Here is a 16,631-nt window from a genome sequence, read left to right as displayed (position 1 = left end):
TGTCTCATTAGAGTGGCATTTCGGTGCCTGAGGGTCGGTCCTCGGTTTGCGTGCACGCGTGCACGTATTTCGAGTTGTCTTGTTTTCATCTAATGGCTTCCTATGTGAGTGTGGCTGAGACTCTCTCATGTTGGTATAAGCCCATTATTGCATTGCATATGCCATTGCCTCGGTTTGCGTGCCCGTGTGCACGCGTTTCGAGGCACTTCATTTTCATCCACCGGCATCCTATGTGAGTGTGGCTGAGGCTCTCTCATGTTGGTATAACTATACAGCTGTAACCAACTTTCAAAAAAAAAAAAACCAACTTCTCGAACACAACTATTTTAGCCAAACTAAAATAGTGAAAAAACCAAGTAGCCAACTAAAATAACCAACTTTCCAAACAAGACCTTTATTACTTTAATCACAACCATTAAATTGTGATTTTCTATCCTTTTATAACTAATTATCATTTCTCTCTATTAAATAAGTTGGCAATTTTGTCTATAGTAATTCATTCATTGTATCCGAATGGATTAAGATCTTGTTAATTACACCCTCAATTACATAATTTAATGGTTTTAATTTAGGTCAAGTTTGACAACTCTCAAATAATTCATCTTTTTATCTTTTTTTCCATCATATCACCTCTACTTTTCTGCACATCTTTTCGTAAAAAGGCAAAAAATATACTTATTTAAGTCATCCCAAACAACCCCTTAGTCATATAATTTTCTTAAAAAAAAAAAAGTCATATAAACTTATTTTTATTTCTAATTAAGAAAAAGTAATTACAAACATGATTTTTTTCCACAATTTTTAGACAATATAACTGAGATATTTCATTAAAATCATGTAATGAAGAGGATTTTGATCCGACACAAAATAACAAGCTTAAATTACAGTAGTAATTTTATTACCTTATAATTGGAGATGACAAAAACTTCTTACTATATTTTAAACATAGCAAGAGTTTTACTGATCATTAGACAACCTCATTAAAGCCCAATTTAGCTTGCTTTACATAAGTTGATGAGGGTGACAGAAAGAGTTTCATAGAACCAAGCTTTGTGTAGCTTTACAAGCATAAAGTGTTTCACTAGTGGGACATTGTTTTAACAAAAATAACTAAAGATTCTAAAAATTGTAAGAAAATACACTTCTCCATTGCTATGGTGTTGGAATCTATTGATGAAAAAGTTAGGAGTATGAAAGAAAAAAAATCACATATCACAAGGAAGACAGAGAAGCTGATTTGATCACAGGAGGCGATGGGCTAGCGGTTGCGTTATCTGTCCAATTCGTTTCACCCCAATGCCATAACATGCTTTCCCAGAAGCAAAAATCCTCGAAACAAGTCTGCAAACGCGGGTCTTGAATCTTGATCTTCCAATGCCCGTCTGTGTAATTTCCTTTCTCTGCTTGCCTCCGGTCCCACTCCAATGCTGCCTTTTGCTTAGACCTAAGCAAGCAGTACTTGTGCAAGTTCTCTGGCATAGCATCGTGAACCTTCCACCACCTCTTATGCGCAACATTGCTTGCAAACTCGTGCAATATGTCCACGTTCCAGTTACAGTCATAGTCCCGGAAACATAGCCATGGTTTCAAACCCAAATAATGGAGGACGTAAAGGACTGGAGGATCGGCTCCAAAGAGACGTGTTTTCAATTCTTTCTTATCGTCCTCATCGCCTTCCCAAAAGTGCTTCAAAAAATTCATTTGCTTTGGAATCCGATGCCACCATGTGAAGATCTCATTCAGGTACCCCTGGTCACCGCCATTGTATGACTCGATCTCATTGACGTGATCCATCAGAAGCTGGAACGTACAATTTGATGGTTCAACAACCATCACACCTGAATTAAACAGCGATCCATTGTTTCCCGTAGCGGTAATTTCAGGCATTTCAAACAGGAAATCAATATTCCGAAGTATAAGCAGGTCAGCATCGATGAATATGATCTTGTCATAATCTGTCAATTGCCAGAGGCGGAATTTGCTGTAGTTCCATTCGTTGTAGGCGTCTCGTTCAGCTTTTGGGTTCCTGATTCTTTCAATGGTACGGATTTTCCACCCTGCAGCCTCTAGGCCCCCCCTGTGATACTCGCTGATTGTTTTATCAACGAGTATTACAAGATCGCGCGTTGAACCTGCCATGCGGATACTCTGAGCTGCAGCAATGGCGCCACATACATATACATGTGCTGAGTGTAGGATGGTTGCATATGCTTCTCGCCGCGCATTTCCTGAGTACCAGTTCTCTGCACAAGGATGTTACGCTAGTCAACTTTTTTTATTATATATTTATCTTTTATTTTCTACTTAAAATCAACTTGATTTCTAAGGCTATCATTTTTTGTATGCGCGCGTGCGTGTATTTGTGTGCCACATATATGCAAAACATGCTGGACTCACTACATGGGAACTTTATCATTAAGGTTTTCGAGATCAAAAATTGAATGGAAAGCATCATCTAACATTCTTCATACAAATTTGTACTAGTACAAAGTTGTTTATTAGAACTGCTAGCAAGGTTCGATAGATCCCAAACACTCAAAACACTCACCCAATTGAATTAGTGTTGATTTGAGAGATCCCAATTCCAACAAATTTGACAACATTCTTTTCTCACACTAACACTTCATTTGTTTCAGTAAGAAAAAAAAATTAGAAAATGTTTTCTGTATTTTCTAACATTTGGTACCATGGAAGACCATAGTCAATAGAAAACAAGCTTATTTGGGCGAAAAATGTTTTCCGCTTTTGAAAGCTAGAAAAAATTTTCTCGACTAAAGTCATACCAATGCCACCACATACACACTACAAGGGATTATTAAGACAAATGACAAAAAGATATCAGTTTGAACTTACCTTTAGCCATGAGAGGAACTGCCAGCTCACACGACCCAACTGGCAGCTGAAGCTTTTCCCTCAATAGATTAAGGTTGGGCTCGTACAACCACACATTGCCTTCACGCACAACAAGTTCTTTGCAGGTGAAAAGATTTGGAATTGGGAAACAATCCGTCACCAAAATTACATGCACCGGATAATACCCTTTAGCAGCGGCAGCAAGCTTTGCAGCTGCAAGTTGCAAGTGCAGACGAGCCACGTCTCTTGACCACTTCCCCAACTTGTTGCAGGGAAGTTTGACAGCAATGAGATCGATCCGTGGTTTTACAGTGACCTGAAGTTTGGGTAGAGTAGGACAACTGGGAACCTCAAATTCCTCTTCCTCATCAATCCATTCAGGGAAAAGGGACTCCCAAGTGATGTTGTTCAAGACATGGTCCAGTTGCAAAACAACATGCTCTGCATCAGGTATGAGCTGATTCCACTGGTCAGTTTCACTGCCATTGAAATTTAACAGACCTATACCCTGATACTCATTTATGTTAGTCAGTTTCTCAATTACTTCAGTGATATGGTCCCAGTTAACATCCAAATTTGATATATAACGTTTATCTACAGCAGATGTCTTGCTTGTCCACCGGTCGACAAAAGTTGTGCTGCATGAAAGAGACTTCGTGTTCAAGACTTTACAAGAATTATGAAGTTCTACATTGTATTGAGTGCAATTAAACTGAATATTGAGCACTTAAATAATTAAAGGACATGTGCTCTTGCAAGATAAGACAGATAAGCGGAAAAAGAAGTTAATGACAGTGTAAAAAGCTTTGAAAGAGTACTAAACTCAATTAAAGAAGTAAAAGCAAAGAGAAAAGATAACATAACATACCTAGATCCACAATTGGGTATATGTTCGGTGTTATAAACTGCTGGAGAGTGGAGAAGCATAAAAAATGTTCCCAAAACAATAACGACCAACACAACTTTTAAAGTTCGGAACTTGCAGTTTGAACTCCTGTCACTATCTTTAAAAACTTTACTTCTGGAAGATCTCCGTTTGTTTGGGTCTTCACTGGACCAAATTCAAGAAAACATTAGTACATTAAGCACGTGACGAGGACCTAAAAGATCAGGAACACCAGGCAGATATATGATAGCATATTCCATGCAGAGGACGAATTATCTTATCCAAATTTATAATTTTTTATTGTTAAAGCATCAGGAATGGTAAGTATAGAGGAATTTATAAATAAGAACAACATTTTCATTTACAGATAGACGCCTTCATTATGCTACACAACAATTTGGTCTCACTACCACACCAGAACAAAAGAAGAAAAGAAAAGAAACGGTATCAACAACAATGCAAGCTAGAACAGTGAAGCTCATAGGTTCATATACTCAAATGCAAAGAGAAATTGCGTGTTTCATAAGTGAGAGTGCCACAGTTGGTGCAAGACAACAGCCAACTAGGTAAATTATCCACTTTTTCTAACCTTTACTGTCCACCTAAGAAGCATGGACATGGATACGGATGCGGACACGGGACACGATGATTTCAAAAAAATAGGGACACGGACATGGCCGTGACACGACAATAAAATATGTTTTCATATATTTTTATTTGTTAGTTAGATCAATATTACATTTACAAACAATCAATATTAACAAAAAATAACTCTAATTTTATTTTTTTTATTTAAAATAAGCACTTTTAAATTAATACTTACAGTTTATATCTTTTTTTTATGAATGATCTATTAAGTATTTAAATCTAAGAAAAAAATAATAAACATTCAACATTCATTAAACTAAATAAAAAGGGGAAAAAGACAACTTAGCATGTCTCTAGTGTGCCCCTGAAGTGTCATCGGCGTGTCCCCTGAAAATAAATTGATTAAATAAAGGGGACACGCCTTATGGTGTGTCTCATACGTGTCCACGAAGTGTTTGTGTGTCCGATACAGATCAGCACTTGTTTTGAAGTGTCGATGCTTTATAGCTGTCCACTACTGGATGAGGTTTTTTCTCCTTTTCTTTGCACAGTTATTACATACCTAATTTCAATTTTCAATTTATTTATTTTTGTTTTAGTCTTTGATAAGTAAAAAAATTTGTATTAAAAAAGAAGCATCAAAAGGGGATGCTGCACGTTACAAAAAAAGGTTAATATCTCACTCTGCTAGCCACGTCAGCAAACGAACACAATCCTCCAAGCCACTCCAAGCTTAATCAATGAATGTGCAACCACTAAATCTATATGCAGACCTAGCAAAGCTCTCTAAACAATATGAAAGAACTATGAGCTATGAAGAAGCTCTCTCAGAATTCTATATGCTCTAAGCTCTCAAAAAAAGAAAAGACCCTCTAAACAAAGGCTCTTTTATACCTTGAAATGCCCTATTTCGCTCCCACCATAAAAGCCACGTCAAACACAAAGGAGCTAGATGTACATTCCATCTTTGTTTCCTCATCTTTCCTCCCACACTACCCAAGCATGACCCCCATCACATCTCTTTGAAACACCCACTCCATCTCAGACAACGCCAAAATTAGCTGTCATAGCCACATTGCAATTGATAAGCAAATGAGAAACTGATTCACCATCACACTTATAAAGGCAGCACCAATTAACATATAAACCTGACTCCCTCTAATTGGATAAAAATCGTAAGAATCTTCTCATGTACTGCATTCCACACAAAGAAGACCAACTTGGAATAAGCCCCAACCCCCCAAGTGTGCATTCCATACAGTCAAGGCCACATTGGATGAAGAAACTATCCAATTGCCTCTCCAAACTATCCAATTGAACTTATCATCCATATCAATAATTCTATTTTATAGAGAACAGTTGGGAACTTATTATCCGATTGATTACCAAGTCTAATTAGTTTGAGATCCAAATAATTTATGAATGCAGATCCATCACTAATATGACTAAACAGAGTTGTACCACACTGTCAACCCCAATGGAAACTTCAATCATTTTAAAATTACATGATGGTCAGCCAACAAAGGAATAATTGAAGTAGTGTCAAAGGACAGATCAATATGAAAATTATATGATGCTTTAACACTAGCCAAAGCAAACACGGCAAGGTATATCTTGCCTTTCAACAAATGTGCAGTAAGGAGTCAACCCATTTGAAGAATAATGAGAAAAAGTAAAGCAACACTACCAGAAAATTTACAATCAGCTGTGCAAAAATGTTAATTCCAAACAGTCAAATGCCAAGAACTCCATTCATTAAATAAGCAAGCAAAATCTTGACTGACTCACTTATAGTAGATAAAAAGCACACGACAGTTGCTTCTATCACCATAAGTTACTGACACTTGATCTAGTTGTGGAGTATACTTCCAATGGCGAGAGATTTCTCAGCTAGTTCAACCATTATGACTCTTTTCCCATGGAACCTAATAATAATGAAGGTGAAATACCAAAAGATACTTAACCAGAAAGAAAAGTAAAAAGTTCCTAAAGACACCTTAGACAGATTTGCACCATTGTGTGTCCGTACCTAAACCGTGAAGGCATTAAAAGTTGTATGTCAGATGTTAAAAGTTCATATTGAGGTGCTTTCCATCGAATTATGATTTTTTTATTTTTATTTTTTTGGTAAGAATATGTGTGCTAAACTTGTTTATAAATTTTCCGACTTAGAATTGCTTGAAATTGAGGATGTTGGGCCACCTTTTTACACGTAGTATGCAAACAGTTTTTACTTGTCTTGGCCTTAATTGTATTGAACTGACTATGCCTCTTTTGCAAAAATGCATTTGCATACACAAGGCGTATTTTATGACTGGTGAAGATTAGCTTAGCATGGCATGCACATATATTGCACTCGCAAGGCTAGCCGTTATGTTTCATTCTTCTTATAGGAACTTACTCTTACCATATATTTAGCCATGCAAAATTACATGAGAAGTTGCTCTAATCATATTAGTTACCGGACCCCTAAAAGGACAGCTAACTTTTCATAACAGGGGGATTATCTAAACAAGTCACCAATTTGTCGAAGGTAAGACACAATCTGTAACCAAAAACCATATAGGGGAAAATGAAGCAGTTCACAATTTTCCAAGAAACACAGTCAACTTTTTACAAAGTATTCAAGCTCAAAATCCTCAATACACCACTTTTTTTTTTCTTTTTCTTTTTCCTTTTTTTTTTTTTTTTGCAATACTTGCAGTAAGAGTCATAAATACTAAGAACACAGTCAAGTCTTGTTACTAGTCAGAATAATGCAAAAAGCCTCATATTGTCCTTCATTTGTTATAAAGTCCAAGATTCTGTTACACTATGTTTGGTTGGGGGATTTGCAGAGGGATTTAGAAAAAAAATAAAAAAAGTAGGTGAAATGTGAATAAAATATACCTACATTTCACCTGATTTTACACACCTTTTCCCTTTCTCTTTCTAAATCCCTCCCCAAATCCTCCAACCAAACACAGCATTACAAGGCATAACAAAACCAGGAAGATGAACATGTCAAAAGCACTCCTTCAATCAATTTATACAACCACATATGCATAAACAAAATACTACCCTTTTCCCTTGTAACCTCAAATAATTAACCATAACAAAATAAATGCAAAAGGACCGGTTGTTAACCACACAACCACTATCTCTCTACTCCAATCACCCATGCTCACCCTCAATCACATACTTCCATGGTCAAGGAGAAGCATTGCATGTAAAATTAAGGGTAAATTATACTGACCTCCCCTCAGATTTGAAAAAAATATACTAAAAAAAGCCAACAATTTTGGCATAATTACATTGACTCCCAAACTGTCAAGTCGGGGCAAAAGTAAGGGACTCAAAAATACATATGTAATAATACCTATGATGATCCAAAGTATAGGAGTGCTATATCTGACCTAAATTACAAACTGCTTTCTGCAACCCTATTCTCAACTAAAACCTGATAATCTATAAACAGATCTAAAAACACCCATCCCCCACATTCAGGACAATCAACATTTTTTCAGCTTTTCAAAGTAATTTTGTTGCATAAACTACAAGCCGAAGCCACAAAAAAGGGTCAGGTACACAATCCCCCCCAAAACAAACCATACCCAGTACATTTAAACGGCTGCAATCACCAAATCTGATTTAAAAACTAAAGGAAATACATACATCTATATATGAGCAAGTGTGTATATAAACAGATCATATACTTTATTGGGTCTAAAATAGCCTACATTCTGTGTATATATATAGGCATTCACCTAGTTCACACTTGTCCATACTAATTAAGATGAATAAAGAACAACTCTACACAATTCACTCATTTTTAGCTCATAATAGCCCAAAATAGGTGTTTGTGTGTGTGTGTATAGAGAGAGAGAGAGACTAACGTAGAGGAAAAGAATCGGTGTCTGGTTTCAATGGAGCTGGGTGAGGTACTACCACCTACAGTTCCTCTCATCTTTGGGTTCAATTTTTACAGCTTCAGATTGGGGAAGGCAACATCTGATCTGAAAACAGACAAAATTAACAGACTACAATTTCCAAGCACAAAAAACAATACTAAAAAAGACTTGAATATAGTAGATTTTTGTACATAGATATTGGCTGCAAAATTGATGTGATTTTAGAGAGAGAAAGCAGGCTCTAGAGAGAGAGAGAGAGAACCGTGAGATGTGCTGGGAAGCTTCTTTCTTTCTTGGGCTGTGATTGGAGAAATTGCAAATGAGGAGAGGCGGTTTGAAGTAATTTTTTAGAATAGTCAATTTTATTGCTAAGTATGGATTTGAAGTCGGATACTATATGAGTGAAAATGATATCGTGTAAGAAAGTGGACACATGCATAGAAACTCAGCAGTTTTTTTATTATCTTTTTTAAATCAAAAATCATTGGTAGGTAGAGCTTAAATTTGTTTGAATCGTTTAAATTTGTACATATTGATCAATTATTTAGACAATTGGTACAATATTTGTCTATCATAATTGTTACTCTTATCAATGACGACTGTCACCTTATTATCAAATGATCAATTGAGCAATTAACAAATCAAAACTCAAATCATTTGGACAAACTCAAATTCAAATTACATAACATTGTTATTTTTAAATTCTATTATTATGCTATCTTTTTCTATGCTTCTTCTCACTTGCCTCCTCTAGTCTTATTTTAATATGGAGTTGTTAGCCCATCTCTATCTCCAAATTACGACTCAGTTTTTTTTCTTTTTTTCTTTTTTTGCACTTAAATCTAAGTAAATTTTTGACATGAATCGTTTCAAGGAGTCCTAAATCCACTATTAAAATTTGTATTTTTATCTTTTTATATGCATTTAGAGGCACCTAGCATTTCAATGGCAAACACTAACATTTACACAACATTTGAATATCCCTTCATTCGGGTAAAAAACAATAATATTTGGTAGCCCGAAAATAGTTTACTCGAATTGGCTCGAAACCTAAAATGGCGTCGTTTTGGATTTCTTTTTTTTTTTTTCCCCTGTTCTTGCTTTTGAACACAAACAGAGGCGAGAGAGAGAAAGGAAAGAAGAGGAAGAGAGAAGAAGGAGAAAAGATAGAGAGAATGAGGAGGAAAAGAAGAAGGTGGTGATGGCGGAGGAGGAAGAGAAGGAAGATCGACGGTGATGGCGGTGATCGGATCTGAACCTTTTTTTTTCTTAGCTGATGATGATGTGTTGATGTTGTTGATTTTTTTTTTTCCCTAGTGGATCTAATCTGAAGATGAAAGGGGAAAAAAAAATTGTTGGCTGTTAATGAAGATGTTGTTAATGATGATGATGTGTTGATGAATGTTGTTGGCTAGCCTCTTCTCTTTTCTTCTTCTTCTTCTTCTTCTTCTTCTTCTTCTTCTTTTGCTTTTGCTTCTGCTTCTTCTTTATCTTCATCTTCAAAAAAACGAGAAAGAAAGAAAAAAAAAAATTCAAAACGACGTCATTTTGGATTTCAAGGCAAATTCGAGCTTGGAAATTTTGAGCTACGTATCAGAATTGGGTAAAAAATTTGAGAAATAAAATTCTGTCGAGTATGAGTTTGAGTTTGAGTCAAGGATTGTGTTTGGGGTGTTCTTATTTAAATTTAAAATTGAGTTGACATTTAGACAAGGATTGAAGATGTTCTCTCTTCCTTGATAATCTTAAGAGACTAAACCCACCATCCACTTATAGGGGTCATATATAAATTTATATATGTATATAGAAAAATGCTTGGAAGCTCTAATTAGTGCTCCCACTAATTAGGTGGCAGTGGGTCCCACCATTAATGATGTGATGTTTTGGTCTTGGAGTTGTATTTTTTTTTATTTTTTTAATGCATTAGTACTATTAGTGGTAGTGTTTTTAGTGGGATGAATCATTGTTGATGTATATATATAATGATGCATTCAAAATTTTAACATACATTAATAGTTCATAATTTTCACTAATTTGAGTCAAAATCAAGACTAAATTGGTTCATATTGTGGCATTTTGATAAATAATTGATTAATTATTTATTTGTTTGAGACATTTCATATCAATCAACCGTTGGTGAGAGTAATGGTCATTATTAAGCAGTTAATGTTTGATAATATGAAGAGTTCTACATTGACTACTGAGGAAAAATTGAATAAGTATATATTATATCGGGTAAATTACACTTTGCACACTTATATTTTGTATCAAATTTTACTTTGACCCTTATACATGAAATTATGACAGTCAATTTCCTACACTTTTACTCAAATTCTAGTTTAATCACTACACAAGTATCAATGTCCTTATGTTATTTCATTTTTAAATTTTTAACAAAATCTAGTAAAGTGACAAAAATGTGACTAAAAATGAAAGTAAAGAGGAAAATCATCCATATTTCCCACCAATACACTTTGTCCTACGTGATAAGCACATGAGATTTATATAATATATATATGTATGTATATGTTTGCATGGTAAAAATTGGGACAAGAAGGCAAGAAAATATAGCTTTTGAAATAATAAAAAAATGCGACAAAGAAATCAAAGAGAAAAAAAAAAAAAATAGATAGAAGACTGTGTTACCGTAAAAAATAGAGTTTCGTGATTTCAATTTATTCAAAACCTTAGTTCGTCTTTTTAATTGTTCACAATTTGCATTTTGTTTTACCCTAATACAGTTGTTGGCACTATAAAATATTCTTATTCTTATTATTATTAGTATTATTATTGTCATTATTTTCAGGACAAGTGGAATGCTCTTATTCATTCGGAAGTTAAAAGAAGTTACGGAGATGGTGGGGAACATGAAGGACAAAGTGGATGAGTAGAAGGACATATGGCAAGGCAATGATGAAAATGGGTGAAATGGATAGTTACTAAGTAGTTATTATTGTATTTTTTCCTCTATAAATAGCCATCAACGGCTACATTGTAAATAATCCATAACTTAAATCAAAGACAATTGATTTCTATTTTTCCTTGTCATTTATATTTTCTGCACTTCTTTTTCGAAGCATAAGAGTAGAGATAAATTAATGGTTAGTTTGATTGTTCACTCAATCATCTTTCCCCGTCTCTCTCTTTCTTCTTTTAATTTTTTTTTTCTCTATACATAGCAATTTTGAATTCCGCTTCATAGAGGCGAAAGAACCGTCAACACAACTACTTGATAATTGGTTTGAATTTAATTTGTAAGGATTTTTCAATCCTTGCTGACACGTTTGCATTTATGATATTTTCTTTCGTAAGAAAAATAAACCAACAATTTTTGGCACACCCGGCAGGACGTCAAGTGTAAGAAATGAAAAATGAATTGGATTTGTCCATTTCAAATAGCCTAGATGAAATCTATTGGTGTAAACAAAAAATTTTAGATCTTTAAGAAGAGATCCATTTTCTTGATGAAATAAACTTTCATCCCTTACAATATTATTTGGTGTAAGAAAAAAGATATTATTTTATTTGAGAAATTCATCAACTTGATATGGAAATTCACCAATGGAATGATGAGATGTCAACTCACACTACCAAGTCTTTAACTGAGGCTTTAATGGGCGGAATTGGTGAATTTTTCAGAATTTGTCCATGGTTGAAAATAGCAAAAACAAAGAGTTGATTTCATCAATGGCTCAGGGGGTCAAAAAATTCATTTTTAAAGAGCCAATTTATGAAAATAACATGGCTGAAAATCATGTTATTGAGTCAAGCATGGTTAAAGATAATGTTTCATACAAGACTTGGGGGGGTTGAAAAACCCATTCTTAGAGAGTCAAATCATGGACATAAGATGTCTATAAAAGATTTTCATAAGCCATTAATAGCTAAAATGAAATAACCCATTAGACTGAGAAACGATGAAACTCACATGGAGGATTTTCATAATCCACTCATGGATAAAATAGAAAAACAACTCCATTTGTTAATAAATGATGAAAGTTATTTGGCCAAAGAACATATTCTCAAGCCAAACATGGCTAAGAATGATGAACAATTTAATGTTCATGAATCTGAATTTTTCAAAATTATTCAAAATGTCAAGTTGTTTGAATTTTTAAGGTCATCTTGTACTATGATTCTTGGTGTTCAAAATCCTTTTTGGGTTTGTGGTTCACATCAAAATTTAATTTTGATGAAATGGCTAATAAAACAATCTTTAAGCATTGTTTTGATGAGTTTGACGCACTAAAGAACAACTTAGTCATTTGAAATGTTGAACTTGGCTAAGAAAAGTCTATGCATTTAAATCAGTGGTTGAGAATGGCTTATCTTTTCAAATTGATGGCCAATTGCTTTTTTTTTTCTTTTTTTTAAGGCACAAAAATGACAATATGTGTGCTTGGTTCGGCCCTTCAAAAATTCAAATAAACTTTATTTTTGAGGGCCGTGGGGGGTAATGTTGACACTATAAAATATTCTTATTCTTATTCTTATTGTTATTAGTATTATTATTGTTATTATTTTCAAGGCATATGACATCTTCTTATTCATTTGGAAATGAAAAGAAGTTATGGAGATGGTGGAGAACATGAAAGACAAAGTAAATGAGTGGAAGGACACACGGCAAGACAAGGGTGAAGATGGGAGAAGTGGGTAGTTACTAAGTAGTTATTGCTGTATTTTTTCCTCTATAAATAGCCATCAATGGTTACATTGTAAAGGATCTAGAACTCAAATCAAAGACAATTGATTTCTATTTTTTCTTGTCATTTATATTTTTTACACTTAATTTTCTACACTTTATTTTATGCACTTTGCGGGGACATATAATTTTTGAATGACAACACGTGGCCGAGGTGTCACCGAAGTGCCAGCCGAGGTGTCACGTGTCCTGGTCATGATGCCGAGATGATCTCGGCTAGGCCGAGGTTATCTGTGAAGATGTCGGAATCCGAGATAAGCGAATAAGGGACAAGAGTCCTAGAATGAGAGAAGACTTCAGTTTGGATTAAGATAAGACTCTTAGAGAGTTTATCCTAATTCTACTAGGAGTTCAAGATTAGCAGTAATCCTAAGTCCATTAGAGCTAGGCTTCTATTGGGACTAGGATTGTGTTGGCTATAAAAGGGAGGTACCCCCATGGGTCTAAGGTATGTCTTTTATGCTTTTGATATTATGTCTAGTGAGTTAAGCACTATTGGTTATCTTTGAGAGATATTGAGTACTGACTTGATCGTCGGAGTGCCCCCGGGTGGACGAGCCACCGCCGAAAACTCTTCTTTCTGTTACAAGTCGTTCGGACTTAATCTATTCTGCTGGTGCTCTCCAACTGGATACCTGTTTGGCAGTGTGGTCAGAAAATCACCCACACAATTTGGCGCCGTCTGTGGGAACAAAAGGAGAATAGATGTCCAACGACGGACAGAAAGAGAAGGTTGGAGACGACATCCCTACTGAGAGTGGGAAACATATTGACCTTGGCGTCGAAGAAGACAACTACAACGAAGAAACTCGTGATAAGAATCACGGAGAAGAGGACGTCGACCAGGAAGGCGACGTGCCGAAGAAATCAGACCGAAGCAAGTATTATAACGAGGACGACCTCCAGCCACCGTTCCCGTCACAAGATACGCCGATTCCAGCAGCCAAGAAAGATGCCCAGGCAGGGGGCAGAAGACAACTCCTACGACTCCTCAGCACGATAGGACCAAGGAACATTCTCACCGGCCTTCAAGGGAGGTCGGACGAGGAGAATCAAGAAGGGGAGATTCACAGAGGACACATCGCACCAAGGAAGCTGACTCCAAAGAACATCGGCATGTTCAGGGGAAGGACCTTTGTTTCGACGCGACCAATGGAGGGAGGTCCAAAAGGACTCACAATGACACAGGAAGTAGTGCACCAAAGAGGCTGAAATCTGGAGATAGCCAAGCTCCAGGATGAACCAAGGAGGATCTGAGGGATTACCTCCAGAGAAAGCGACAAGATGCCGATGTGACCTCACCTGTCAAGCCGAGATAACACTGGATATGAGAAGACAAGAGCTCAGCCCAAGTAAGTCGATCCCGGATTCCAGATCTTGGATCCCAGATCCCAAAAGATAAGATCTCGGCCTAAGATGATTAAGTCCGAGAAGAGAAGAGTTAAACTGAGATGATGTTTAACACTTGTTGAAACTTGCGAAAAGTTTACAAGTTGAAGTTAAACCGAGATTATGTTTAACACTTGTTGAAACTTGAGAAAAGTTTACAAGTTGAAGTTAAACTGAGATTATGTTTAACACTTGTTGAAACTTGAGAAAAGTTTACAAGTTGAAGTTAAACTGGGGTCATGATTAAAGGAAGAAATGATATAGGTTCCATCACCTCAGGATGCCGAGGTAATAGAACCTAGGGGGTAGTTGTGGGGACATATAATTTTTGAATGACAACACGTGGTCGAGGTGTCACTGAAGTGCCAGCCGAGGTGCCACGTGTCCAGGTCATGATGCCGAGATGATCTCGACTAGGCCGAGGTTATCTGCGAAGATGTCGGAATTCGAAATAAGCGGATAAGGGACAAGAGTCCTAGAATGAGAGAAGACTTCAGTTTGGATTAAGATAAGACTCTTAAAGAGTTTGTCCTAATTCTACTAGTAGTCCAAGATTAGCAGTAATCCTAAGTCCATTAGAACTAGGCTTCTATTGGGACTAGGATTGTGTTGGCTATAAAAAGGAGGCACCCCCATGGGTCTAAGGTATGTCTTTTATGCTTTTGATATTCTGTCTAGTGAGTTAAGCACTATTGGTTATCTTTGAGAGATATTGAGTACTGACTTGATCGTCGGAGTGCCCCCGAGTGGACGAGCCACCGCCGGAAACTCTTCTTTCTGTTACAGGTCGTTCGGGCTTAATCTATTCTGCCGGTGCTTTCCAGCAGGGTACTTGTTTGGCAGTGTGGTCAGAAAATCACCCACACACACTTCTTGTTCGAAGCATAGGAGTAGAGATAAATTAATAGTTAGTTTGATTATTCACTTAATCATCTTTCTCCATCTCTCTCTTTCTTATTTTAATCTTTCTTTTCTCTACACTTGGCAATTTTGAAATCCTCTTCATTGAGGCAAAAGAACCATCAACACAATTGCTTGATAATTGGCTTGAATTTAATCTGTAAGGATTTTTCAATCCTTACTGGCACGCTCGTATTTATGATATTTTCCTTCGTAGGAAAAATAAGCCAATAACAGTCATATTTTGATGTAAATTTTAGGATAAAGTGTGTATTAGTGAAAAATATAGATGATTTTTTTTCTTACCCTCTTGTTGTAATCACATTTTTATCACATGACTAAATTTTGTTAAAGATTTAAACAATTGAGTAATAGAAAGGGAATACTGACACTTTTATAGGGACAAAAGTAAGATTTGACCAAAAGTACAAGGGGTTGACTGTCACAAATTTATATGCAGGGGCCAAAATGAGATTTAATCAAGAGTGTAGGAAGTTGACTATCATAATTTTATATATAAGAGCCAAAGTGAAATTTAGCGTAAAATACACACGTACAAAGCTTAATTTACCCTAATATATTTATGTTACTGGACTTGGGATAATTGTTGGAAAATATTAAACCCATGAGTGTGGGAAAGGAACAAAAAGTATGAGGTCTATATTTGAGAGAGATTATAGGTAAGAGAAGAGTAACAATTGAATCATCATATATCAATTTATATGTTAATGTGATACTCCTATCATTTTGTCTTTTAAAATTTGAATAAAAATTAAAATATGATAAATTAAAATGGAATGTGAGTAAAAGTTTGAGGATTTGACATATCATTCTTTTAATTTGATGAAATTAAAATGTGCTCCCATAGTTCACACATGAGCACTCTATTTTAAATTTTTAATAATGAGCACCGAGGTGACTATATTAAAACACGAATTAAAATATGAAGATTTTAGTTTTTTAAATTATAATAGGGAAAATTAGTCTAGGGTCGCTCTCTCACTTTTCGTAATGGAAGAGATCCACAAAATTATTTTTTGATGTCTAAGGTCCCTAAACATATCCCCTCTTTGTCTCTCCTTCCGTGCCCGATCTAAACGAAGAGCTACCATCGGAAGCTATGGACAAACAACTCTCTCTCCCTCTGCACCGAACCAGCACCACTACGAAGCATCGACCAACACCAACTTCAACACCACGCGCAACTATGACAGCAAGCTTCTGATAAACTCTCTCTCTCTCTGCAGTGTCGGATTTGAAAAATATATACATATGCATGGACCAGCTGCTTTTATCTTCCCCATGAACCAGCAGCAGGTGGCAGCTAGTGCGGCTGCTTCCGTTCAACCTGGAATTTGAGCCAAAATTTATCTGTACCATCAGAAGCTATGGACAAATAACTCTCTCTCCCTCTGTACCGAGC

The 16,631-nt window shown here is 35.9% G+C and overlaps 1 protein-coding gene across 4 annotated transcripts; it reads right to left on the bottom strand.

Moving 5' to 3' along the window:
• Positions 1–1,021: 1,021 nt before the first annotated feature.
• PGSIP2 (plant glycogenin-like starch initiation protein 2) lies at positions 1,022–8,694 on the bottom strand. 4 transcript variants are annotated; one of them, XM_028206273.2, is made up of 5 exons: positions 8,480–8,694; positions 8,203–8,322; positions 3,722–3,904; positions 2,854–3,491; positions 1,022–2,243 (listed from the first exon to the last, which is right to left on the bottom strand). In XM_028206273.2, the coding sequence occupies exons 2-5, from the start codon at positions 8,271–8,273 to the stop codon at positions 1,213–1,215; spliced, it is 1,923 nt and encodes a 640-aa protein (XP_028062074.2). In that variant the 5' UTR covers positions 8,274–8,322; positions 8,480–8,694; the 3' UTR covers positions 1,022–1,212. The 4 variants fall into 4 exon arrangements, with proteins under 4 accessions (XP_028062074.2, XP_028062075.2, XP_028062076.2 ...); XM_028206274.2 differs by having other exon boundaries at positions 8,409–8,648; XM_028206275.2 differs by having other exon boundaries at positions 8,203–8,317; positions 8,480–8,626.
• Between the last annotated feature and the right edge of the window lie 7,937 nt (positions 8,695–16,631).

Source organism: Camellia sinensis, chromosome 6, assembly GCF_055761805.1.
Source record: "Camellia sinensis isolate YWXY chromosome 6, ASM5576180v1, whole genome shotgun sequence".
Lineage (NCBI taxonomy): Eukaryota > Viridiplantae > Streptophyta > Magnoliopsida > Ericales > Theaceae > Camellia > Camellia sinensis.
Note: the sequence above shows the minus strand (reverse complement) of the source record. Positions and strands in the feature narration are given on the sequence as shown.